Below are 27,822 nucleotides of genomic sequence, written 5' to 3'. Positions count from 1 at the left end.
CTACAATTAAAGCCCACAAAAATAGCCACATCTTTTCACTCATTACCTACTGCCTAAATAGCTTTTTTTTACATTTTTTGAAATTTGCCATTTAAAAATCTTACCATGCTAATCATATGCAAAATATTGTGTAAAGTACAGATTTCTTCAGTTTGACACAGCCAACATAAAACCATTCAACAATACCAAATGGTTATGCATGTAAAAGTTGTTGACAGTTATGCAAAAACAGCTATACAAACACTAAACTAAAATTCACAAAACAATACAAAATGACATCTTTTTGCATTTATGATTATTTATGTTATGTAATACATTTTGTCCATATATGTATGTATGTATGTATGTGTATGTAGGTATGCATGTGTTTATGTATTTATACATTTGGACAACTGATTGTTGAGTTTTAAAGCGATGTTTGACAAACCCTTATGTTTAAACAAAAACTAGGCCCCCCAAAATTCCTTGAACTGTCCAAAAGTACCATCTGTCCATCCTATAGGCCTGCAGTGAGCTTGTATGAGATGCTGTACATGATTTGTCATGAGATAAAAATAATACCACTGTTGAAGTGTAGGATGAAACTTGGAGGAGATTCTTGAGCAGCCACAGAGAAAAGGCATGACCAAGTAGAGCAAAGGAGGGACTGCTGAGGAGGCGACAGGCGGTATAAAAGAGGCTTCCCCAGACCACTCCAGCAACTGAGGGGCACAGAGCAAAGGTGAGTGGCTTGAACTTCATCTTATTGTGTTGCACACTGTGTTGTGTTTTGGTTAGCTATGCAAAGCATTATACCAAGAACCAGTTAAATTACTAGTGTTGTTTGCCTCCTTATTGCCTGAAGTCAACATGTTTTTGTTATTTTGATTGAATGCATTTGAAGTTTAAACTCAGTCTTGATGCATCCCTTCCTTTTAATTCAATGGCTTCAATGTAGCACTCGCTACTAGTGGCGTCCAACAGGGTAAAAACAGATTTCTTACATTAGTGAGGATTTTCATACATAATGTGGAAAACAACATAAACTGTGCTTTTTTAAAATGCAAAATAAATAATTTAATAAAAACATTGGGTCTTTTATTATGGCTTACCAGCACATATTCATGACAAAAAAAAGTATTATTGTATTATTTTACCCCTGGGTCATATGTTGTCCTGTTTTTTCTGTCCCTAAGGTCGTGTCATCACCTATTATAACAACTGACATTTTCCTCTGGAAAGCAGGAAAAAGGTAAGCAGAATTTTTTTTTTTTTGCTTGTAAAGTTCAGAACTCAATTCATTCTGTGCTTGGTTAAATATTATTTCTAAAGGTCATATGATTTACAACATTGATTTAATGATTTAATAACATATATTATTTATATTTGTCAATACACTACCCTTCTCTGTTATATGCGAACACTGCCAGACATGATTAACAGGCAGATGGATACTCTGATTGGCTGGATGTGTCCCTTGTCCTGAATGGTTAAGTCTCTGAGGACCATGTCATTCATTTAAGACACAAAAACTAGTGAGCTAGTTGAGTTTGTCATCTCAGAATTGTCTAAAATTCTGTTTCAGTTCTTGAATGATAAATAAAATTGCCCTGCCTGCTATTACAAACAAACACATCCACAGGTCTGAGTGGATTTGAAGTTACAGCCAGTACTAAGTAATACTGCATACTTATTTTGAAAATCCATAAACTCAATTTGTTATGATAAAGGACAACATTGACTAGCATGTGGAAGTTCAAAATCAAGTTTCTCATAAGCAACACCTCAAAGAAAAGGGACCAATATTTCAGAAACTCAAGCTATTCACAGGCAAAGTATGGCAAATCCTGATGCATTAGAGTTAAATCACTTAACAACTTCTATCTGACAGTAAAGTGCCAACATGGGAGATGCAGAGATGGAGTGCTTTGGCGAGGCGGCCATCTACCTCCGCAAGAGAGAGAGGGAGCGCATTGAGGCCCAGAACACACCATTTGATGCCAAAACAGCCTTCTTTGTGGCTGAAAAGGATGAGATGTACCTAAAAGGTGTTCTTGAGAAAAGAGAAGGCGGCAAAGCCACTGTTAAAACTCTCTGTGGGAAAGTGAGTAATAGTAGTAATAATCAGGGTTTGCACATTTGAGATGTCACCTCTAGCCTACAAGTTGTAACTTTGTGATTCATATTTTCATAGATTCTCACTGTCAAGGAGGATGAAATCCATCCCATGAATCCTCCAAAGTATGATAAAATTGAGGACATGGCCATGATGACCCACCTCAGTGAACCAACTGTGCTGTACAACCTCAAAGAGCGTTATGCAGCATGGATGATGATGTAAGATGTGAACTGAACAACATGGATAATGGTTCAATACATGAAATGAATAAAAAAGAAAAATGAAAAATGACTGTAAATAGCTTCCATTTGTTGTGAATCATGTTCTTTCTCATTCAGACCTACTCTGGGCTGTTCTGCGTCACTGTGAACCCCTACAAGTGGCTCCCAGTGTACGATGCTGTGGTTGTAGCTGGGTACAGAGGCAAGAAGAGAGTTGAAGCTCCACCCCACATCTTCTCCATCTCTGATAACGCCTATCAGTTCATGCTTCAAGGTAGAATATTAATATAAATATGACCTTAATAACATGGGAAATTTTACAAAAATATATATCAATGTTTGCTCCAAGGTAAGATGAAGAGTAACATGTTTCTGGAGCATATTTCAAAGTCCATTTGTCATATAATGTACCAACCTGTAGGTTTGTAACACACTGAATATCCTCTTAATGTTGGATCTAAATGATCACTAAAAGAGATGTCTATTCTTTTCCAGATCGTGAAAATCAGTCTATCTTGATCACGTATGAACTCTTCAACATTAACCTAATAACAGTGATATACAAACACATAATTTACTTTTCAGCTACAGGAACATATAATAACACCTTTCCATTTTTTCCATCTGTTTATCCCCAGTGGAGAATCTGGTGCTGGGAAGACTGTCAACACCAAGCGTGTCATCCAGTACTTTGCAACAATTGCAGTGGCTGGAGGATCAAAGAAAGCTGAGGCCACCCCTGGCAAAATGCAGGTGAGTAGGAGAAATATCAGATCAGATGTATATTGACTTTTTGGGAAACACTAGCTTCACTAAATGACCTCACTTCTTCTCCAGGGGTCACTAGAGGATCAGATCATTGCAGCCAACCCTCTGCTGGAGGCCTATGGTAATGCCAAGACTGTGAGGAATGACAACTCCTCCCGTTTTGTAAGTATTTAGAAGAAAATCATATGAAATCTTATTAATTTTCATCATAAATGATCAGAATTTTTTCCCAAATCTATTGAATATTTTTTCATCACAGAAAATGCACGGTCAGGGTAAATTCATCAGAATTCATTTTGGCACAACTGGCAAACTGGCCTCTGCTGATATTGAGACATGTAAGTGGTCATTCTACTATTAAAAAGGTAAATATTCAATATAATTTTAGAAACCTACTAATTGCTAATTATAAAATGCCATGTCACAGATCTGCTGGAGAAGTCAAGAGTGACATTCCAGCTGTCTGCTGAGAGGAGCTACCACATCTTCTACCAGCTCTGCACTGGACACAAGGCTGAGCTGATTGGTATGATATGAAGCAAATTATAAGTACATGAGATGTATGATTAAATTGATCACAAATCACAAATGATTGTAACATCATTGTTTTTGCATATTTTAGAGGCCCTTCTTATCACCACCAACCCATATGATTTCCCAATGATCAGCCAAGGTGAAATTTCTGTGAAGAGTATCAATGATGTGGAAGAGCTCATTGCTACAGATGTAAGATATCTTAGTGTTTAATGACCAAATCCATACTTCACATCAATACAATAAGCAATGTAAAGGAACTCATGTTAAAAACTTTGTCCCCATAGACGGCTATTGATATCTTGGGTTTCACTGCTGAGGAGAAAATAGGCATCTACAAGCTGACTGGTGCTGTGATGCATCATGGGGCCATGAAGTTCAAGCAGAAGCAGAGAGAAGAGCAGGCTGAGCCTGATGGCACTGAGGGTGAGTGATGGAAAAAAGGGCTTTTTATAAAATGTCAAAGTCTTTGGCAATTTACAACAGTGCAGTCAATGGACAATGTTAAGGATAAGATAAGATAAGACAGTATTTCAAATGTGTCTTGAAAGAGGAGATGGATTCAATTTAGCAAAATAGAAAACAATATGATAAAACTTTCTTCTTCCATGTACCTTTTTCCTACTCCTTGGGCCTGAACTCTATGCTGACATGCTGACAGGCTCTGTAATGTCATGACTTTTTCCCAGTGGCTGATAAAAGGTCATGGAAATGAAGTTTGTGACCTGAAGGCTCCAGACTGTGAACCACAGGTTACCAAGGGCCAACTGTGCCACAAAACATGTCTAATATTATTTAAGTTGTTATGATTTTTTGCACAGATATGATATTCATAATCTTAATTTTTTCTTGACTAGGTCAACAATGCTGTCAGTGCTCTGTGTAAGTCAATCTATGAGAAGATGTTCTTGTGGATGGTTGTCCGTATCAATGAGATGTTGGACACAAAACAGCCAAGGCAGTTCTTCATTGGTGTGCTGGACATTGCTGGATTTGAGATCTTTGATGTGAGTGAACATAATAATGATACATTTTACTATATTTTATATATTAAGTTGGTGTTCCTAATCTCGGTTTTTTTGTTTGTGTTTGTTTCTTGTTGTACAAACAAAACAGTTCAACAGCTTGGAACAGCTGTGCATCAACTTCACCAATGAGAAACTGCAACAGTTCTTCAATCACCACATGTTTGTGCTGGAGCAAGAGGAATACAAGAAAGAAGGAATTGACTGGGAGTTCATTGACTTTGGTATGGACCTGGCTGCCTGCATTGAGCTTATTGAGAAGGTAAAGTCACTCAAAGGCTCACCCAAACTAATATATATGTGAATGGTCTACAGAAACACACAGACATCAGTCATCATATGTTAAAACTTGATATTTTTAATAGCCAATGGGCATCTTCTCCATCCTTGAAGAGGAGTGCATGTTCCCCAAGGCCTCAGACACTACCTTCAAGAACAAGCTGTATGACCAGCATCTTGGCAAAACCAAATGCTTTGAGAAACCCAAACCAGTAAAGGGCAAACCAGAGGCCCACTTCTCCCTGGTGCACTATGCTGGTACTGTGGACTACAACATCAATGGCTGGCTGGACAAGAACAAGGACCCACTGAACGACTCAGTTGTGCAGCTGTACCAGAAGTCTGCAGTGAAACTGTTATGTCTTCTGTATGCATCTCATGCTGGTGCTGAAGGTAAAAATCATTCTTAATTTCATTTTAGATGTACAGCAAGGCTCTGTATACTTCTGGCTCAAACTGTACATGTTGGGTAGCAACAGTTTTGTAGGACAAGTTGTGAGATTCTTTTTGAGATGTACTCTGAGCAGTTAACATTCTGTTCATACTGTTCATTCTGTTCAATATATATATATATAAATATATATAACTGCATATAACTACAACCTACAATGGTTTAATAAGTAGAGAATCAATGACTGTAATATTTTGTCAGCTGATGGTGGTGGTGGTAAGAAACTGCTCTGTTCAGGGTGGTTCTTTCATGGTTGATTTATATATAAAGGATAAGTTACATGTAATATATGATTAATACATATTTGTATTGTTTTTTGGTACTAATTGATTGTTGATGTGCACCTTTACTTTGTTAACTTGTTCTAAATTGTTTATGCATAATCACAGGAGAACTTGGGCAAGCTGATGACCAACCTGAGGAGCACCCATCCTCACTTTGTGCGCTGTTTGATTCCCAATGAGTCAAAGACTCCAGGGTTTGAACCACTGAATTAAATTACTAATACAGTCTGCAAACATGTCTGTTCTCATTTGAGTTATGAACAATTTACTCCTGATTTTAGGTCTTATGGAGAATTTCCTGGTCATCCACCAGCTCAGGTGTAATGGTGTGCTGGAGGGTATCAGAATCTGCAGAAAGGGCTTCCCCAGCAGAATCCTTTATGCTGACTTCAAGCAGAGGTATCATCATAAGACATAAATCTTAATTTAAATTTTAGCAGTTACTACAGTTTTACAGATGAAAGCGTTTTTATCTTAATCTATTTCAGTTTTTCTTTTATGCTTTCATTACATGTGATTTAGATACAAAGTATTGAATGCCAGTGTCATCCCGGATGGTCAGTTCATTGATAACAAAAAGGCTTCAGAGAAACTCTTGGGCTCCATTGATGTTGACCAAACTCAGTACAAGTTTGGACACACTAAGGTAAACACTAGGTCACTTTCAAGCCTCATCACAACACTTTTCATTTTCAATCGGTCTCCTGGTCTTTTTCTCTCAATACCCTACCACCTATCACCAAATTAGAACATTTACCATGGTCATTTCATCATCTTGAGTTGTTGGAAAACAAGCATGACAGCATATTCTGTCCAATTCCAGGTGTTCTTCAAAGCTGGTTTGCTGGGTACCCTTGAGGAGATGCGAGATGAGAAATTGGCAACTCTGGTCACAATGACTCAGGCCCTCTGCCGTGGATATGTCATGAGAAAGGAGTTTGTGAAGATGATGGAAAGGAGGTAAAAAAATATAAAATTAGGATGAAAGATCAACAGAATAAAGACACTCAAGATGATTTCATTTGGTTAAAACATTAAAGGCTTCTTTATTCTTATAGAGAGGCTATCTATAGTATACAGTACAACATCCGCTCATTCATGAATGTGAAAACCTGGCCATGGATGAAGCTGTACTTCAAGATCAAGCCCCTTCTGAAGAGTGCTGAAACTGAGAAAGAAATGGCTGCAATGAAGGAGAACTATGAGAAGATGAAAGTGGACTATGAAAAGGCCTTGACAAAGAAGAAGGAGCTTGAAGAGAAGATGGTCACTATACTGCAAGAAAAAAATGATCTGCAATTAGCAGTGGCAGCTGTGAGTTGATATTTCATAAATTTAGAAAAATGGTTGAAAACTTTTGAGATAAGGATTATGTTTTCATTCATATATTTTTCCATTTATTTCATTATAGGAATCTGAGGGCCTCTCAGATGCTGAGGAGAGATGTGAGGGTCTCATTAAGAGCAAAATCCAGCTGGAGGCCAAACTCAAAGAGACGACTGAGAGGCTGGAGGATGAGGAGGAGATCAATGCTGAGCTGACTGCCAAGAAGAGGAAACTGGAGGATGAGTGCTCTGAGCTGAAGAAAGACATTGATGACTTGGAGCTCACCCTGGCTAAAGTGGAGAAGGAGAAACATGCTACAGAAAACAAGGTTTGCATTTCATTTGCTCCATAAATTCAGTTTCACTAAGCAGCATTGGTTTCACCAGATTCACTAGATTTAGTTCTAATTTACATTATTACATCCTTTCAAAGGTTAAAAACCTGACTGAGGAGATGGCCTCTCAAGATGAAGCCATTGCTAAATTATCTAAGGAAAAGAAAGCCCTCCAAGAGGCACACCAGCAGACTCTGGATGATCTTCAAGCAGAGGAAGACAAAGTCAACATTCTGACTAAAGCAAAGACCAAACTTGAACAACAAGTGGATGATGTAAGTATATCAAAGAAGAGCTTTTCTAAAGTATGACATTGACTATGATTATTGACTTTATTTTCAAAACCTAGCTGGAAGGGTCATTGGAGCAAGAAAAGAAGCTTCGAATGGATCTTGAGAGAGCCAAGAGAAAGCTTGAGGGTGACCTGAAACTGGCCCAGGAATCCATAATGGATCTGGAGAATGACAAGCAGCAGTCTGAAGAAAAGAACAAGAAGTAAGACACTGTTTAAAGCCCCAGTTATTAACTCTTAAAAATATAATTAGCATTAATGCAATTGAATACAAATAAATTCAAGATGTTTGATACATAACATCTCTGTGGAATTGTTCACACAGGAAAGACTTTGAAATTAGTCAACTTCTGGGGAAGGTTGAAGATGAACAGACACTGGGAGTTCAGCTTCAGAAAAGATTAAGGAACTCCAGGTGCTACATTAATTCTGAATGCGTTGGGCATTTAGCTGGATGTGCTAATTAATGAAACATTTAGAATTACAAAACCCTTTCTTTCAGGCTCGCATTGAAGAACTGGAGGAAGAAATTGAAGCTGAGCGTGCTGCTCGGGCTAAAGTTGAGAAGCAGAGAGCTGATCTCTCCAGGGAACTTGAGGAGATCAGTGAGAGGCTTGAGGAGGCTGGTGGGGCCACTTCTGCTCAGATTGAGATGAACAAGAAGCGGGAGGCAGAGTTCCAGAAGCTGCGTCGTGATCTTGAAGAGTCCACCCTGCAGCATGAAGCTACTGCTGCTGCTCTCCGCAAAAAGCAGGCTGACAGTGTGGCTGAGCTGGGTGAGCAGATCGACAATCTTCAGCGTGTCAAACAAAAGCTGGAGAAGGAAAAGAGTGAATACAAAATGGAGATTGATGACCTCTCCAGCAATATGGAGGCCATTGCCAAATCCAAGGTAAATGATTTTTTGAAGATTTAAAAATGTAAAGTTGAAAAGATTCTGTCATCATGACAACGACAATCAAATGGAAGGAGGTTGACAAAATGTTTCTGTGACAGGCAAACCTTGAGAAGATGTGCAGAACTTTGGAGGACCAACTCAGTGAAATCAAAACTAAGAATGAAGAAAATGTCCGTCACTTAAATGATTTCAGTGCACAAAAAGCAAGACTTCAAACCGAAAATGGTATGTTATGTAAATGTAAACTTGAAAATTACTTGAAGAGTTTTCTCTATTCTGTTCCATTTCAATGCAGTTTTTAATGAGATTACCCAAACAGTGGCTCCCTTTCAATGCAGTAAGAGCATACAGTTCAAAAACGTTCACTGAGGAAGGCCATTCATTCAAAAATGTCACTGTTTGGGACCTTTAAAAGTGCACAGTGTTATATACTTTTTTTTGTTGCAATGCCTTGAGCCCAGCACCTGCACTTTCTAGTGACAATTCTCTGTATTTTCTATTATCATCACATTTCTTCACACAACATCAATAAAATAGGTGAGATGGGCCGCCAACTCGAGGAGAGAGAGTCCCTTGTCTCTCAACTGACCAGAAGCAAGCAAGCTTACACTCAGCAGATTGAGGAGCTGAAAAGACAAATGGAGGAGGAAGTCAAGGCAAGTTCAGCTAATTCTTAAATATGTATGTTGTATGTATGAATATGCTCATCCTTAAAATGATCTTTGGTAGATTAATATTTTTTAAATATTTTCTGAAGGTCAAGAACGCCCTGGCTCATGCTGTCCAATCAGCTCGCCATGACTGTGACCTGCTCAGAGAGCAGTTTGAGGAGGAGCAGGAGGCCAAGGCTGAGCTGCAGCGTGGAATGTCCAAGGCCAACTGTGAGGTGGCTCAGTGGAGATCTAAATATGAAACTGATGCCATCCAACGCACTGAGGAGCTGGAGGAGGCCAAGTATGATGATGTGGTTTAATAAAATACTATCAGGTTATTTTAGAAATTGTTATAACATATTAACAGTTGATGTGTCTGAATTGTTTCCAGGAAAAAGCTTGCCCAGCGTCTCCAAGATGCTGAAGAGTCCATTGAGGCTGTGAACGCCAAGTGTGCCTCTCTGGAGAAGACCAAGCAGAGACTCCAGGGTGAAGTGGAGGACCTCATGATTGATGTAGAGAGAGCAAACGCACTGGCTGCCAACCTTGACAAGAAACAGAGAAACTTTGACAAGGTACAAATACCATATGAGCATTGGATATTACATGATTCTAGTGCCATAATTTGCCATTGCAATATATCCATGAATCTATTTGTAATGAAAATTTACATTGTCTTATTACACATTTAGGTTCTGGCAGAATGGAAGCAGAAGTATGAGGAGGGCCAGGCTGAGCTGGAAGGTGCTCTGAAAGAGGCTCGCTCTCTCAGTACTGAGCTCTTCAAGATGAAGAACTCCTATGAAGAGACTCTGGATCACCTGGAGACCCTGAAGAGGGAGAACAAGAACCTGCAACGTAAGCATCTTTGAGCATACTCAATCTATATAAATGAGACATTGAAGTCACCAAGTACTCCCATATTGAATCTTTCTGATTTTCATCACAGAGGAAATATCAGACTTGACTGAGCAACTGGGTGAGACAGGAAAAAACATCCATGAGCTGGAAAAGTCCAAGAAGACAATAGAAGCAGAAAAATGTGAAATCCACACTGCACTTGAAGAGGCAGAGGTGAGAACATTGTGATCCGAGGACAAAATGATGTTTGAATGATGAAAATATGTTGATGGTGACTAGCTCTATTAACTTTTATCCTGAATTTCAAAAACTCAGGCAACTCTTGAGCATGAAGAGTCCAAGATTCTTCGTGTCCAACTGGAGCTCACACAGGTCAAGAGTGAGATTGACAGGAAGCTGGCTGAGAAGGATGAGGAGATTGAGCAGATCAAGAGGAACAGCCAGAGGGTGATTGACACCATGCAGAGCACTCTGGATTCTGAAATCAGGAGCAGAAACGATGCCCTGAGAATCAAGAAGAAGATGGAGGGAGACCTCAATGAGATGGAGATTCAGCTCAGCCATGCCAATCGCCAGGCAGCTGAAGCTCAGAAACAGCTGAGGAATGTTCAGGGACAGCTCAAGGTATTTAAATTTATTATCCACATTTCTTCTTTTCAGTTCTTTAATTACAATAAAAATAACACTAATTGCAATATCAGGATGCCCAACTGCACCTTGATGAAGCTCTCAGAGGACAAGAGGATATGAGAGAGCAGGTTGCCATGGTGGAGCGCAGGAACACCCTAATGCTGGCTGAGATTGAGGAGCTGAGAGCTGCCCTGGAGCAGACAGAGAGAGGCCGCAAAGTGGCTGAGCAGGAGCTGGTGGATGCCAGTGAGCGTGTAACGCTGCTCCACTCCCAGGTGAGAGCATCCCACCACATTTTTTTTATCAAATAACTATATGTATTTTAGTCATACAATATTATTTAGTTCATTTTATTTATGTTTAAACAGTAATACTAGCCTGGCGGGCCATCCTATATCATTGAAATGTATAGTCTGGAATCGAACCATTCACCACGCTTAATCCAAGGGGCGGGCAGAGAATTGTCTTTCAAACTGCCTAGGCATGCAATAGGCCAGCACTACGACCATATCCGTATCCAGTCGGCAAAACGGCAAATACATCCTTCTTCGAAAGGAATGACTTAAGTGCATTGTGTTGCTCAACTTTGAAAGAAAAGCACAAGTCCAACTCCTCCAAAGTTGGACGTAACGCCGATTCAAACAACAGCTCTTAGTTTCGCCATAGCCACCTTCCTTGTTGTTCACCGTCACAGGACTGTCGTTATCCTGTTAAGCCCGCCTTAAGACTCTCTAACAAAATAGAGCGCTGTGATTGGATGAATTCCACGGCGTCAGCCAATAGAAATCCCTATGGTTTGATACTAGACGTATAGGCTGAGCAAATTAATTTGCCGCTGCTAGTGTGCGTCTAGATTTCTAGGCTACAGTAATACATATACACTACATACATATATCTGGCAAAACTTCATAAAATAAAGGCACAGCAACGAGAAATGTAACAATTTATATTATAGATAATCATTCTTCCACCAAGAAATCTATAAGAATGGTTGCTAATCAACGTCAAGACGTTGTCGTAGCAAAATTATATAGAACGAAATGCGGTAAAGGTGTATGTTTGGCTCATTATACAACGGCATCAAACACGATTCAGCCAATCGTAATTAGGACCGTAACTATCCATTATAGAAAATGTAACATTTATCAACAAATTGCAAAAGCAAAGACTTATACTGACGCCTATTTGTATTTAAACAGAACACTAGTCTTATCAATACCAAGAAAAAGCTGGAGACTGATCTAGTTCAAATCCAAGGGGAGGTAGAAGACACGGTCCAAGAAGCCAGGAATGCAGAGGAAAAGGCCAAGAAAGCCATAACGGATGTGAGTCCATTTTACTCAATTCTTCCAATTATTATACTGTAAGTCACGAGTGAATGTAGCACATGAATTCAACATTTTGCCCAGCCTGTGCAAAAGAATGCAATGTCAAATGTAAAACAAAATTAGGCTGCCATGATGGCTGAGGAACTGAAAAAGGAGCAGGACACCAGCGCTCACCTGGAGAGGATGAAGAAGAACCTGGAGGTCACTGTCAAGGACCTGCAGCACCGTCTGGATGAAGCTGAGAATCTGGCCATGAAGGGTGGCAAGAAACAGATCCAGAAACTGGAGTCAAGGGTACTACATCCCAAGAAAATATTGGCCCATGACTGCTTGATTGGTGTTTGATACTTACTATGGAATGCTAATGGAATACTATCTCTTTTCAAGGTGCGTGAGCTGGAGACTGAATTTGAGGCTGAACAGAGACGTGGAGCTGATGCTATTAAAGGTGTCCGCAAATATGAGAGGAGAGTGAAGGAGCTCACATATCAGGTCTGGTATACTTCTATGCAAACATTTTCAATAAATGAATTTGTCATAATATTATGGTCACAACTAACTACAAAGCAATGCATATTTCCACAGACTGAAGAAGACAAGAAGAATGTAACCAGGCTTCAGGATCTGGTAGATAAGCTACAGCTGAAAGTGAAGGCCTACAAGAGACAGGCTGAGGAAGCTGTGAGTATATTTCAGATAAACATTCCTTGACAAACTACTTACCACACTATGAAAGATTATTTCACATATTAGTGTAAATGTAACTATTACACCACACACTATCACCACATTGAGCTTTCTGGGGGTGTTGTGGGCTTAATTCACTGAAACATCCATTAAGGAACATGCTCTTTGATAACCCCAGTTAAACGCTCTTGAAGGCTGCTCTGTTAGTGATGTTTTTTGTCCACAAAGGTTGATGTTTGTGATTTTGTTTTTGACGATAAATAGGCTTGGTTGTTGATTGGCCGATGTGCGTTATCACCAACCTATAGGAATTTAACATCTCTGCTGTGTATTTGAAATAACCAATAATGTTGCTTTTGTAAATACAATCACATGTCGATCAATTACTTTTAAGAATTTACCAAAAACATTCTTTTGCAACTTTTCTATTTCCTGTTCCTACAGGAAGAACAAGCCAACACTCACCTGTCCAGACACAGGAAGGTGCAGCATGAGCTTGAGGAGGCTCAGGAACGTGCTGACATCGCTGAGTCCCAGGTCAACAAGCTGAGGGTCAAGAGTCGTGATCTTGGCAGGGTAAGATACAAAGATTTTTCTGTTAGTTTAGGTATACATTAACAAATGTTTTTTGATGCAAGCATTTTCTTCATCACCTAGTGTGTTTATTGTTCTTATTCTTTTTCTTCGCTTCTTCTGCAGGGCAAGGAGGCAGAAGAATGAAGACCGAAATTGACTATTAATGTCACACCTGGACAAGTACTCATAATATGATGATCTTGTGAATGGTCTGAATCAATAAAGTAGTTAGATGTTTCTGCAATCTTTGTGTTTGATTATTATTTATCTGTCCCATGAGTAGCTAGCTTAATTTGTAGCCAATATAGACCTCTAGATAGGCCTTGCACTCTAGATAGGCCTACTATTTTTGTCCCAGATAGGCCTATAGGCTAAATATGTAATGAAGATTACACACACACACACACACACACACACACACACACACACACACACAGTACACACACACAAACACAAAGTCAAAGTCAAAGTCAGCTTTATTGTCAATTTCTTCACATGTTCCAGACATACAAAGAGATCGAAATTACGTTTCTCACTATCCCACGGTGAAGACAAGACATATTTTACCAATTTTAAGTCCACAGACAAACATAACATTCAAGTAAACAAAAAAGTAAGTAAATAAGTAAATAAGAGGGCACATATAATAATGAAAAAATAAGAGCAGCAAAATTTTGTTGAAATTGTGCATAGACAGTCAATAAAAAACTAGTGCAAAGTCAGGCCAATAAGAGGCTTGGGTAGTTCTGTTTGACCTGAGTAATGAAGAAAGTGGCATAGTGGTGCAAGTTATGTAAGAGCAGCAGAAGTGTTGTGTTTTCAGGACAACAACACCAAGTTGTAAAGTGTACAAGTGTGCAAGTGTTCAAGTGTGCAAGTGGAGTAGTGCAGTGACCATTGTGGGTCCAATGTCCAGGATGTTATGTAGCTGAGGGTGGAGGGGGGAGAGGAGGGAGAGAGTTCAGCATCCTTACAGCTTGGTGTATGAAGCTGTTGGTGAGTCTGGTAGTCTTGGGAGCGCAGGCTTCTGTACCTCTTCCCAGAGGGCAGTAGATCAAACAGATTGTGGCGGGGTGACTTGCATCACTCACAATTTTGGTCGCCTTGGCGGGTGAGGTGGGTGGTGTAAATGTCCTTCAGGGGGGGAGTGAAGCACCAATGATCCTTCCAGCTGTGTTCACTATGCGCTGCAGGGCTTTCCTGTTGTATTCAGTGCAGCTTCCGCCCCACACAGCGATACAGCTGGAGAGGATGCTCTCAATGGTGCCTCGGTAGAATGTGGTCATGATGGCTGGTGGAGCACTTGCTCGCCTGAGTTTCCGCGAGGAAGTACAGGCGGTGCTGAGCTCTCTTCGCCAGTGATGCAGTGTTGGTGGTCCAGGAGAGGTCTTCGCTGATGTGCACCCCCAGGAATTTGGTGCTGCTCGCTCTCTCCACCACAGCACCGTCGATGGTCAGTGGCAGGTGTTGGGTGTGACCTCTCCGGAAGTCAACAACAATCTCTTTGGTCTTGCTGACGTTCAGCAGGAGGTTGTTGTCCCTGCACCACGTGGTCAGATGGTCGACCTCCAACCTGTATTGAGTCTCGTCGCCCTTGGTGATGAGACCCACCAGAGTTGTGTCGTCAGCAAATTTCACTATGTGATTGTTGCTGTAGGTTGCAGTGCAGTCATCGTCAGCAGGGTGAAGAGCAGCGGACTGAGCACGCAGCCTGGGGGGCCCCTGTGCTCAGTGTGATGCTGCTTGAGGTATTGTTGCCAACACATTACTACTTGGGGCCTCTGACAGAGGAAGTCCAGTAGCCAGTTGCAGAGGTAGGTACTGAGTCCCAGTTTGTCGAGTTTGCAGATGAGTTGTTGTGGTATTATGGTGTTGAATGCAGAACTGAAGTCTATAAACAGCAATCTCACATATGAGTCTCTTTTTCCAGGTGGGTGAGGGCTGGGTGGAGGGCAGAGCAGATTGCATCCTCTGTAGACCGCTTGGCTCGGTATGCAAACTGGAAGGGGTCCAGGGTGGGGGAGAATGGCTTTGATATGTGACATGACAAGCCGCTCAAAGCACTTCATGATGATGGGTGTCAGTGCCACAGGGCGGTAGTCATTGAAGCAGGATGGAGCAGTTTTCTTGGCACAGGTATGATGGTGGCAGCTTTGAAACATGATGGGACGATGGCTTGCTTCAGGGAAGTGTTAAAGATGTCTGTGAAGACATCCTTAAGCTCCCTGCGCAGTCCTTCAGCGCCGCGACCTGGGATGTTGTCTGGACCTGTTGCCTTACGGGTGTTGATAGCAGCAAGTGTCCTCTTCACGCTGTCGGCAGAGAGGCACAGGGGCTGCTCATGTAGAGGGGATGGGTCTTCTGTGGGCAGGTGCTGTTTTGTGCTTCAAAGCGAGCAAAGAAGCGGTTCAGGTTGTTGAGCAGAGGGATGTTGCTCTCACAGCTCTGTGGCGCGGGCTTGTAGTCCGTGAGGGCCTGAATGCCCTGCCATAGGCTTTGTGAGTTCCTGCTGTCTTTGAAGTGGGTGGTTATCTTGTGAGTGTATTCCTTTTTTGCTTCCTTGATGCCACGGGACAGTTAACTTATTATAATCAAGGTTGATTTAAGCTCATTCTCATTGGACCTATACATGTTGAACATTTTTTCCAGTCAGTATATATATATCTATGCCTTTGCAAGTTGATTGCTGCATGTGGTCGGTATGGGTAAGCACCACCAGCGGGCAGCATTGTGCATGCTCCATCTTTATCTATTCAAATGGTCCCTGGTTGCTGTCACCGCAGTGGTCTTTGGTGTGAGATGCCGCAGTTGTCAGGGCAATGGCGTTTTATCAACTCACTGATACGGGGCATGTAAATACGGAAACTGCTTCGTTTTTAAATAGCCTACGTTTTAAAACTGAAGGGAGAATAATGATATGATGCTGGCATCATGCAGAATGTTTAACAGAAAGCAAGTGCATGGGTTGTGGACATCGGAAGACAACTAAACACAACGTAAATAAGAAGCGGTCATCTCCATCACTTCACTGCAAAGGCGATATCGCATACGGTGTGTATTTTATTTAGGCTACGTCCGTATTTTTGTGATGAACATTTATCACATTGAATTGTGCAACGAAATACTGCGTTTTCGAACAATTCGAATCACAGGAATGAGATCATCTGTCTTGGATAGCTGTATAATAATCGTGTGCTGTCATGCGTAAACTTTTTGCGAGCTGGCTAACAACAACATTGGTTAACAGCAGCGTTATCGTCTGGAATGTTTTAATCACGCGACCTCTCAAGTAGCGTTGCAGTCATTGCAAATGATATCTGACCTGGGGCTAGCATAGCCTCGGGTAACTGTTTTTGGTGAAAATCCCCTTTTCTACGCGAGACCAAATGATGGAAGCACATGAAAGTGTCGAAGAGGAGCCGGAGGGGTCACCGCCAATTCTGCGACCCGTGTCCCGTGAGCGTGTCCCGCTGCAGAAAAGCAGTGTGTGTTCGCGGTCTTACTTTATGGTCGTCATGGTCTTTTTCCACGTCTACATCATTAATGTCATAGCACTGCTGTTCTACGTCCACTACAATAACGGCTCATCGAGAAAAGAGTTCTCCAGTAGCACGCAACATAAACACAACGATTTTGATAGACCTGAATCTCATGAGAAATTCGCACGTACTATGCATCTTCCTCGCATCGAGGGAATTCGGGTAGGCTACATTTTTTGAAGTCTGCAAAACTTTTAAAGATATAATTAGTTTTGCAGGCGGTGCATGGTTACATGGTTACTCGTTGAAACGGTTTTGGATTAACGTTACATATTTAGAAACGATCATACAGTATGAAATATTAGTTAGCTAGTTATTGTACCGTTGCTACCTTGTCAATGAAACCTCTGTCCTGCAGGTGGGGCATGTGCAGAAGATCTCTCTTCTTAATAAAGTACACGAGATGAGGACACTCAGCTTGAAACCTCTGTTGTTTGGTAAATATTTAGTCAGGTTCCACTCAGCATGCTCCTTGTATGCTGATATATCTGTTGGACTCTGACTCACCACAAGTTTGGTCGGTTCAGTGGTTGGAGGGATTCTCCATTGCCTTCCAAGAAAATTAAGATTACCTTAAATCTTAATTAAAATAAGCTATATGGTTAAATATTTTATGTGAACCCTCAATGAACTTAGTTGGGCTGGGGGTATTCTCAGTCAAAGCAGTATGTTAAGCAGGATGTTAAGGACCAATCTCAGATTGATTTAGACTTATCTTTATGTGTGACAAACTTGAATGATATTAATTAGTTTAGGCCCCATTATGAGACTTGCATTAGTAGTGGCCTACACAGGACCTATGTTTCCATCAAGCCTTCTAAACAGATAACAATAGAATTCCTACCTTCCTATCCTAACCTGTCACACCAATTAATATTGGGTAAAATTTGAAAGCTGAAGAAAATTAACTTCTAGAGCATGTTTTAACCATTAAGCCAGCCTTGGTGATCTGACTGTGCAGTTCTAAACCATGGGCAAGTGAACCAGGCTTATGGTGTTTTGAGCAGTGGTATGGGCAAATCGTTTAGCTAGAACGCTATAACTACCAGTAGCTAAAAGCCAAGAGCTTTGGCATGCAAGAACCAACAACAACATAGTTAGCATTGGCAAAAATATAGCTTCCAAACTTGTATTTGTATTACATATTGGGTGAAGTCATGGTTTACAGGGTACAGTCTTAATCTTTCACATTGACAGATAAACTTATGTCTTCTTCAACAAAGGAGTGGACATCATCAGACGTATATCGTATATCCTCAGACCCATGTCTAGATATCCATGTACCTGCTTGCTTCATACCCTTACATTATGTTCTTGCTTATGCTGTGTATAGCCTACTTTTGGTCTGCCTTAAATGTCTGTCTGGGGGGTTTGTATGTGCTTGTCTGGCTGTTTGTGTGTGTGTGAGTGTGTGAATGTTTGTGTGTATGTATGTGCATGTCTGCGTGTGTGTGTGTGTCTGTATGTGTGTTTTGTCAATTCGTGTGTGTGGCTGCAGAGGTCCCTGGTTTCCTGTCGGATGAGGAGTGTCGCGTGGTCATCCAGCTGGCCCGGCTGAAGGGTCTGATGGAGAGTCAGGTGATGGTCCCAGAAGGGCAGGAGGATCTGGCTGAGCAGCTCAACCTCAGCCCAGAGGAGATCTTCAACCTGCTGGACCTCAACCAGGACAACCAGTTACAGCCGCAGGAGGTGTGTGTGTGTGTGCGTGTGTGCGTGTGAGTGTTTGTGGTGACCCACTTGTCTGTGAGTTTTTGTGTATTTGCAAATGGCCTATGTTAGCTGTGTCGCTCATAGTATCTGTGTATGTCTGTTAGTCACAGACCACAGGCAGTAGACAAGTGTTGCTGTGTAATTTCTGTCGATGCTTGCAGATTCTGACACATTCCCGCGTTCGAGATGGGATCTGGTTGACTCCAGAGAACCTGCGTGAGATTTACGCAGGTTTGCACGCAGACGCAGATGGAAATGGTGAGACTTGCCAAAGTTGAATTTTTAGTTGAATTTACCATAACATTGACAAGGAATTTAAATAATTACTGTTGCTGTCATTGTTCTTATTCACAATCAGTAACGCCAAATGGAGATGTGTTTATTCACTATGTGGAACCATGAAAATCATTGCCCCCAGGTCTGCTGAGCCTGGAGGAATTCCGTGCGCTAAGTGGCGATGCGTTCCAGCGCTTTCTGAAGAGACGTGGCCTAAAGCGCAGTCAGATGGTTAGAAACAGCAGGCACACCTGGCTCTACCAAGGACAGGGCGCCCACCAGGTGCTCCAAGAGCTCAGGAAGAGGTACGCTGCACTGCAGCCTGTACAACACGCGTCTCCCCCACTCTTGGCTTACTCTGGGCCTGTTTATCAACTTGTGTGGAAAAAATCCTCATCACTAGTTAAGGCCCAAGGAATACTTTGATGGATGCGGCCTACACACTGAATAGATGACGCAAAATTCGTCATACGTTCTGTCCATACGGCCTTTTCATACTGCAGCCATATTTTGTGTCCATACTGATGTCCATACTGTGTACTGTACCAGCTGAGGACCTTTTCGCATACCTGGGGGGCATAGCATGCTTCTAACCAATTGCAAAGCGGTTCCTTGTGGTGGTAAGGTTTTATACATAACAATCTGGATACAGGGGAGATAATGTTGTTACATATTTAGGTCTATTGTTTTGTACAGTTTGAATGGGATAGTTCCAGGAAGAAACTGTTCAACAGTTAGCATGAATATGTCTCAAGATGACTTTGTCTGGGACATCTCAGATAGAATATGTTTTGTTCAGATGCAAATTTGGTTGCTGTACACTCAAACAAACAAAATTCTCAGGGGAAATGCACCAGGGTTCAACACAAGCCCTCCTTTTAAATAACTGGGTATAAGAATACAAGAACCACTGTATCTCACTACTTCAGCTGAACTTTTTTCTCTTTCGACCCCCTCCACCACCATCGCCGTTCTCTACCCCGGGGCCGGTGCGGCAGGGTGACCCTCCTGACCCGTCTGCCCTCAGAGCTGGTGGAGCTGAGCGAGCCCCTTCAGGTGGTGCGCTATGAGCAGGGCGGCCATTACCACGGGCATCACGACAGCGGGCCTGTGTACCCAGAGACCATATGCACACACACGCGACTGGCCGCTAACTCCTCCTCGCCCTTCGAGACCTCCTGCAGGTCAGGCGGCCTCATGCCAGTTCAGTAGCATCTATAGAGCTGTAGCGGTTACGTCACAACCACTTCATATCTATTAGTTATCAGTTTCATCAATTAAATGAGATAATTTTATATTAGTTGTATCTTCACTTAAAATGGAATTATTGTATCAATGTTACATACTTATTTGTAATGCTAGAAATTGTTCTGTAGGATTTCCAGTAGTTCTCTTGCATTAGTAAAAAGTTCTGTCTGTTCTGTAGGACTTCCAGTAGTTCTCTTGCATTAGTAAATAGTTCTGTTTGGTTATTTTATCTTTGGTATTTTCTTTGGTGTTTTTTTTGTGCATAAGGTACATCACAGTGCTCTTCTACCTGAACTCAGTAGAGGGCGGTGGAGAAACTACATTTCCTGTAGCCGACAACAGGACCTATGAAGAACTGGTGAGCCTCGCCTCTCTTTGTTTACATGATTCTGTGTGCATCATTTGATTTGCTAATAAAATAATATATGGATTTAATTGTTTTGTGTGTGTGTGTGTGTGTGTGTTTCAGTCGCTGATCCAAAATGATGTGGATCTCTTGGACACAAGGAAGAACTGTGACAAGGGAAACCTAAGAGTGAAACCTACCAAAGGCACAGCAGTCTTCTGGTACAACTACCTGTCTGATGGAAGAGGTACAGTACACCTGGCACACGCACAGCTCAACACTTTCATGCATAGACACATTCACCCAGCCACACACACATGCATACATACATACACACACACACACACACACACTCATAGATGTACATACAGTATGCACATGTACATATGCACATGCACATATAACCCAACCCATTGCCATCATGCAATTACACATTCACCCAGCCACACATATACACATACACACACACACACACACACGCATACACATGCACAAAGACAGAGTCTTTTGTAATTTAGCTCATATGGAGGTATATTTGACCCTATGAAGTTAAAGTTTAATGGTGAGGTTTGAAATGTAAGTTCCTGTCCTCTTGTGGTCTGTGCTACAGGCTGGGTTGGCGAGCAGGATGAGTACTCTCTGCATGGAGGCTGTGTGGTGACCAGTGGCACTAAGTGGGTCGCCAACAACTGGATCAACGTGGACCCGGACTACCACAGGCAGGCCCGCTACCAGGAGTTAGTGTCCCAGCAGCAGGGACAGGGGGCACCCGACGAGCCCTCAGACGCCAGCTCCCCTCGCCACATGGAGTCCCATGTGGAGTTATAGCTCACAGACCAAAAGTACTCCTGACACAGCTGACACACCTATGCACACACACGCACACACACTCTTACCTGCTTACTTGCTTATCTTGTACACACAACTTCACTGGTCTGAAAAAAAAAGCTTTATCCAGCCAACCCTGTCATATCTATGCTAAATATGCACTGACATTTTTTATAGCTAATTTATTTAAATGATCTAAAAGAGTTGATGTTCAGCACAATAGCAGGGCAATTTAACAGGGTGAATAAGATTGCGCAGGTCCAGATGACTATTAAGATATACACTCAGACAGGATGCTGGTATCACCCTGGTGTGATATGTCTCAATCATCAACTGGCTGTGTTATCCTCTAATAATACATCTTCTAGTAACAAATCAATGTTTTCACAAAGGATGTTCATGATGAACATCTTCCATGTTTTAACACTGACTGACCAGCTTCTGCTGTAGTCCATGAGAATTCAATAACTAGATGTGTGATGGTCACTTGTGGCAATGGTCTGAGAGTTCAGTGGTCTGCTGTTTCGAAATATTTCACAGAACCATGCTAATGTAGTGAATGATACTAGGCAGTTTGTAACATCCTTTTCTGCCCCCTGCCTCTCCCTGCACCCATAGCAAAAGCATGACCCTGGTGACGTACCTGTAGCCATTACAGATCTAACTTCCTTTGTGTGTGACAACTTAGCCAAAAATCCTGCCTGCTGTGTGTGCAGATTTAGGACCAGTTGCTGAAGTTTCCCTTGTGTTTGAATGTTAGATTACATGTGTTTGTTTGAAAAACATTGAAGTATTTTTCCACCTGAAGCACTTTAGATGTTTTTAAGGCTTTTGTTGTGGACTACTGAGTTTATAAATGCCTTGTCCATCCCCTGGCGGGCTTTCTGTTTCACCGGAACATGTATGAGATGAATTCAGGGACGATTTTGGGCAGCAGTTTATTGATGTCAAAGAGAGTTGGTTTTGCTTCATGTGAACCTATATTCATGCTTGGTTGATCTTGATTCTTGATACTTTTATACACTGAAAAGCTGTACCCATGCGCGTTTTGCACTTATTCTAGAATCTATTCTAGATGTATTGTAAGTTGTTTGGGATTTGGGGGTTTGTAGAGACTAACAAGGAGGCTACACCAGGCACGTAACTGAAGCATTCCGTTCGCCTAGCGTCTGCTGCAACAGTTAACTTCCACTATAATCAACTGGCTACACCAGACGTGATAGCGGTGCATATGTTCAAAAAAAGTTAAAGAAATCTTCTTAAACTATTTTGATATTACGTGAACAGAGCGCTTCGGTTGCAGACCCGGTGTAGCCCGGGCCTAATTCTTTGACCCCCGTGTTAAGCAGCCGTATATGTCTAGTTTTTTAAAGGGATACTTTTTCCAAAATATGCAGTTCTCATACACCAGTGGTATTCAAACCTTTCTTTTCTGGCAGAGCCTCCCATTAAAGTACACTAACTAGTTCTAGGATTCTTTGCATCTGGACTTAGAAATAGGCAATTGGTGCATGACATCCCCATAGTTCATGTTTTCCTCATAAATTCCCTCACACATTTCATTTGTATAAAATAAGTTGTGCTAAACCCAATGCACCATCTGCTCTCCTTACGCACCAATGTTTGACTATCATGGCCTTAGACTAAACAAAGCATGTGAGAAATGTTATTTGCACCTCCTATGTATTTGATGCTGTAGTTCAGGTTTTAATTCACTTTTTTGCTTCCACATGTATACAGTCAGTTTGATTCAGTGTATGTCAAGGTTATTTGTAATGAACAACTGTGTATATTGCACTGAATCACTTTTCATTTTTCAAAATAGCACCACAAAGAAAAGTGATCACTCCCTGCATTTCTAGCCTCTCAGGTTTCTTCTTGTTCCATTAAAAGCCATTTAAAAATAAACTAAAAAAACTCTAAACTACATATGATTTCTGATTTATTTATAACAGTAGCACAACAAATATGTCTTACAATACCAGATCAGTTTTAGAATTTACTAAGCTGTTCTAAAACTTCTGTAAGATTGTTATTAGAGGTTCTAACTACCATTCCAGGGGAAGGACGTAAACAACCTCAGTGGTCAGATATCATCCCTACCAACAACTCTTGATGAATTAATAATAATAATAATAATAATAATTATATAATAATAATTATATAATTGACACAAAAACAATTTCAATAATCAAAAAATATACTACATGATCAACTAATTATTGATCTTACCCATTTTCTACTAACTGGCAATGACTTATTTCACATTTCAAATATGTTTCAAAGGATCATCTATATCTGACAGAAAAAAACAGCAGTAAAGAGAAGGTTTATGACCTCATGTAACCCATCAGTAGCTATTTGTGTCGATATAGTACACATGAAAAAGAAAAAAAAGTTACAATAAAGATAGAATGGATAAAACACATAGTAAGTATTGGTAGTAACATACTGTACAATACTGATGAAGATGATCAAATGAAAGCAGACAGTAGACAAGAAGACATTAAATTTTGATAGGAAAATTGTCCTTTTTCTATAATATGTAAAACATATGAATAATGTAGTGTGAAATTTGTAAAATAAGCAAAGAGAGGAACTTTTTATTACATTTATTTTCAATATTTGACCAACTTCTTAAAGGGATAATCCACCATTTGGGGAATTACACTCATTTCCCCCTCTCCTTGAGTTAAACAATTGATTTTTACCTTTCTCCAGTTCATCCAGCCAGTCTGGCGATACCACTTTTAGCTCCAGCCTAGCATAGATCATTGAATTGGATTAGACCATTAGCATCTCGCCTGCTAGCATCACGTTTAAAAGTAAGTTTCCTATTTAAAACTTGTCTCCCTCAAGTTAGAAAGTGGAATAATGCCAACGGAAAATAAAACATGGTGATTTTCTAGGCTGATTTGACATGGAAACTATACTCTCATTCCAGCGTAATAATCAAGGAACACCATGGGTGCAGCAGCACAATGATATCATGCAGCACCTGAAAATAGTTCCCCGTAGGCTAACTTCCAGCAAAAAGGTTGAGCTGCAGCAGACAAATTGGTTAGTGATTGGATTATTACGCCTGAATGAGAGTATAGTTCCATGTCAAATCAGCCTAGAAGATTTTCCGTTGGTTTTATTAAAATGCATGTAATTCCCCAAATGGTGGAATATCCCTTTAACACTGTACATGCAAGTCATATTTCAGATGCATGTCTGAGTCAAGTACAAGAGAGATATGATAGGTTATCCTAACACATCTGGACAAGTCATGAACTCACTCCATTTCACAGGGTTCTTCTAGTATGCTTCTTTGACACCTACTGGTGCTACTTTTTAGAGCCTGGTGCCACTTATATCCAGTTCCTATCGAAAACAGTATTTAGAATATGTTAGTGCTGATATACAATATTGAAATAGATCTTTAACAATCATTCTTGAAAAACAAACACTCGCCAACCAACATTAATGTTAATCTTTGTCTTAAATAACGATTTAACAGGTCGACACCCTAAAGAATCACCAACGATAGTTTGCAGATATTAAAAGGTAGCTAATGACAGCTGCAATTTGGTAATACATTGGGCAACAATAGGCAAATAAAGTTTAGTTCTATTTTACCAAGCACAGACTAGGTAGCTGGTAGGCAGGACACACGTTATTGCATCACATATATCATCTGAATTAAATTGTATATAAAAACAGAGTTAACTACCAACAAAATATTTTCATCTGCACAATGTCCTGTCTCATTTCTTTACTTACAGTACATCAATAATTATTATCTTCTCAAGTTCTCACATATTAGCACACACCATATACTAACTTGTTTTGATTTTGATTTTGTCTGTGTTTTGAATGCAATTTGCAGCTTACCAGTGTGTAATCATAACTGGTGTGGGAGATGTGACCTTTGTGATTCTGGCAGTACAGGACAGCATCATGGACTGTGGCAAACAGACGCTCTTTGGTCATAGAGTCGGAGAAGAATCCACCACACTCCATCTCATCTACCACCGTGGCTAGAGCCCAACAATAAGCACAGTGAGAGAGCCAGTGATTATGGTATACTGTCGTCTGTTTTATAAATGGAGGGAAGGAGTGAGAAGTGCTTATAGAAACTGCCTGAAGAGCACCATGTTTGGTCTGACTTACCCTGACACCCGGCCATGTAAACATCAATGTCAATCTCACCAAAATCATGGACAATCTAGAAAGATGAAAGGTCCTAATCTCGTTAGATACAAATATTTATCAGTTCCACAGATTTTTTGCTATGAACCATTTCCAAATGAGATGGAAACATTCCATGTATTTAATAGTATTCCCTCACTTCTGATGCAACAAAGCTGCCTGCTATGTTTCTATCCGTCTCTTTCACCCTCCTCACTGTTTAGACTTTAGAAAACAAACACAATAATTTAAATGTAAGGCAAAGTGCAAAGTCAGTCTATGAGCAAAGTTCTTGTGTATGAACTAAAGCCATCATGTGGCATGTGACAACTTTTAGCTGACCCGCCGATGGTTACACTTAGGATCTTTCCCATGGTATTAAATTTGCAAATAGATTTTGTGTTGATTGGATAGACTCCCAGGTCTCTTTTTATCTTGTATCCACTTCTAGTCAATCCAAGCATGGTGTCTCACTTACATTTTTCATCAACTTGATGGCCACTGTGTCAATGAAATTGGCTGTGGACAGGTCCAGTATGATCGAGTGGATGTCCCAGGTCCATTTGCCCAGCGAGCCCAGGGACATTCTCTCCATGCTGCCGGAGTCCAGCGTAGTGGTGTCTCCATCCAATGTGGCCGTGTCTCCATCCAATGTAGCAGTGTCGCCATCCTCTACAGTTGACCCTTGGGTGTCACTATCTGGATCCAAGCCCTTCAGGTACACCCAGCTGCACTGGCCCTCGGCCGAGCCCGGGGAGTCTGGCATGACAAAGACCGTGCTGTTCTCACGCGGCCGCCAACGCTGCTCCTCCCCCAGTGGGGGCGCTGTTTCAGTCTTACCTTGTCCATCCTGCCAGTGGGTGGCCTCCTCCTCCACAGAAAACACCTCTCTCCTCTGGGAGGCTGCCCTGAGGGCCTGTTGCTGATAAGATAGATAAAGCAGAGACACAGCACTTAAAGAATCCTCCATAGAAATGCATGGGGTTAGTTTGCAATGCCAATATGGCCGTTGTCTACACATATCTCGCCCCTTCCTATATGCCTCCCCATTCACTTGAATAGGAATAGCCGCCCGATAACTGCTCTAAACTGATAATTAATTGAAAAGAAAGACAGTAATATTATCCCTTACATATACTCAGAACACACAATTTGCACTTGAAGGACTCTATATTGTGGTATAATGTACTCACACATCTCTTAGCTTGCCTCCTGGCCCTTCTCCTGGCTCTCCTCTCTCTGCGTCTCTGCTTGGCCTCCTGTCGCCTCTTGTACATGATCATCTTACCAATGTCAAGCCCACTCTACACACATGGGATCACACGGATCATAACGGGTCATGTCGGGCAGGGAAAACATGAGTGCAGGGCACGGGAAGGAGTGTCTTTAAGATGAGACAGAGTTAAGTGAACAGAGGTGCTGGGAGATATGAGGGACTATCTTTAAGATTAGACAGAGTTAAGTGAACAGAGGTGTTGGGGGATATGAGGGACTATCTTTAAAATTAGACAGAGTTCAGTGAACAGAGGTGTTGGGGGATGTAGAGTTAAGTGAACAGAGGTGCTGGGGGATGTGATGGGGTTGATTCTGACCTTTTCCTTCAGGGCCTCCAGATAAAGCTCAGCATTGGCGAAGTAGACTGTAGCTGAGGAGCTGAAAATGGTGATACCTGGGACTTCTCTCACCTGTTACAGAGAAAAGCTTAGAGGGTGATTGACAATAAATCACTTTTTCATTTTATATCTGTTATTTATTCAGAGTGGTTGGAGTACACTCTTTCAAATCACTCACTCTAGCAATAGTAAAAGTAAAAAATAGTTTTAAAAAAGCCATGCATCCTAGCAATGTAATTAATTTGCAGTGAAACAGTAGCAAGCCTGCCTGGTGCTGCAGTTTCTCACCCCTTTGTGTGTCTCCATGTCTCCATGTTCTGTCCAGGTTCTGTCCCAGGAATCTCGGCCTGCAAGAACCTAGAACAGGTGAGGGAGAACTAGTCTGACCCTAACCTTAAAGGAACATGCCAAGGGTAGAGAACCCCAGGTGAGGGAGAACTAGTCTGACCAGTTAACCTTCAAAAGGAACAGTCTTGCCAACATTTTGGGAAGGGTCCATTTAGGCCCCTTGCTTTTCTCCCTCTACCATCTATCCCCAGAGCACAACATGAGATACTGGATGGATACATAGCTCTATCTGCCTTTCAGTCTATGTGCACTTCCACCCTCAACAAACTGTTTAGCTGTCAGGATATCAAATCCTGGAGTTGCAGCCAATTAAATGATTAAGACATTATCTTTGGCTCCCCTCCTCTTAAGCCAATTTGGAAGTGGGTTACTAACCCAGATAGCCAAGTTCAGTTAGCAGTTCAGTTATGACCTATTAAACCTTTTCTTTGTGTTTGGAACTAACTGTTGCTTTTAAAGTGCTATATAAAATAAACTACCTAGCATAGCCTTCACT

The 27,822-nt window shown here is 41.3% G+C and overlaps 2 protein-coding genes and 1 pseudogene across 2 annotated transcripts; 2 read left to right on the top strand and 1 right to left on the bottom strand.

Moving 5' to 3' along the window:
• Positions 1–552: 552 nt before the first annotated feature.
• LOC125301786 lies at positions 553–13,428 on the top strand (annotated as a pseudogene).
• A 2,589-nt stretch (positions 13,429–16,017) lies between these two features.
• Positions 16,018–23,119, top strand: p4htmb (prolyl 4-hydroxylase, transmembrane b). Its single transcript, XM_048254447.1, has 9 exons — positions 16,018–16,946; positions 17,143–17,221; positions 18,283–18,473; positions 18,656–18,752; positions 18,913–19,075; positions 19,769–19,954; positions 20,286–20,376; positions 20,488–20,611; positions 20,975–23,119. Exons 1-9 carry the CDS (start codon positions 16,632–16,634, stop codon positions 21,190–21,192), a joined length of 1,464 nt encoding a protein of 487 aa, XP_048110404.1. The 5' UTR covers positions 16,018–16,631; the 3' UTR covers positions 21,193–23,119.
• Positions 23,120–24,268: 1,149 nt separating this feature from the next.
• On the bottom strand, positions 24,269–27,294 carry LOC125301647 (solute carrier family 26 member 6-like). The gene is made up of 7 exons (XM_048254293.1): positions 27,267–27,294; positions 26,958–27,050; positions 26,559–26,669; positions 25,844–26,287; positions 25,348–25,402; positions 25,069–25,214; positions 24,269–24,558 (listed from the first exon to the last, which is right to left on the bottom strand). The coding sequence occupies exons 1-7, from the start codon at positions 27,282–27,284 to the stop codon at positions 24,529–24,531; spliced, it is 897 nt and encodes a 298-aa protein (XP_048110250.1). The 5' UTR covers positions 27,285–27,294; the 3' UTR covers positions 24,269–24,528.
• Between the last annotated feature and the right edge of the window lie 528 nt (positions 27,295–27,822).

The sequence above is a fragment of the Alosa alosa genome, chromosome 10, assembly GCF_017589495.1.
Source record: "Alosa alosa isolate M-15738 ecotype Scorff River chromosome 10, AALO_Geno_1.1, whole genome shotgun sequence".
NCBI classification, from domain to species: domain Eukaryota; kingdom Metazoa; phylum Chordata; class Actinopteri; order Clupeiformes; family Clupeidae; genus Alosa; species Alosa alosa.
Note: the sequence above shows the minus strand (reverse complement) of the source record. Positions and strands in the feature narration are given on the sequence as shown.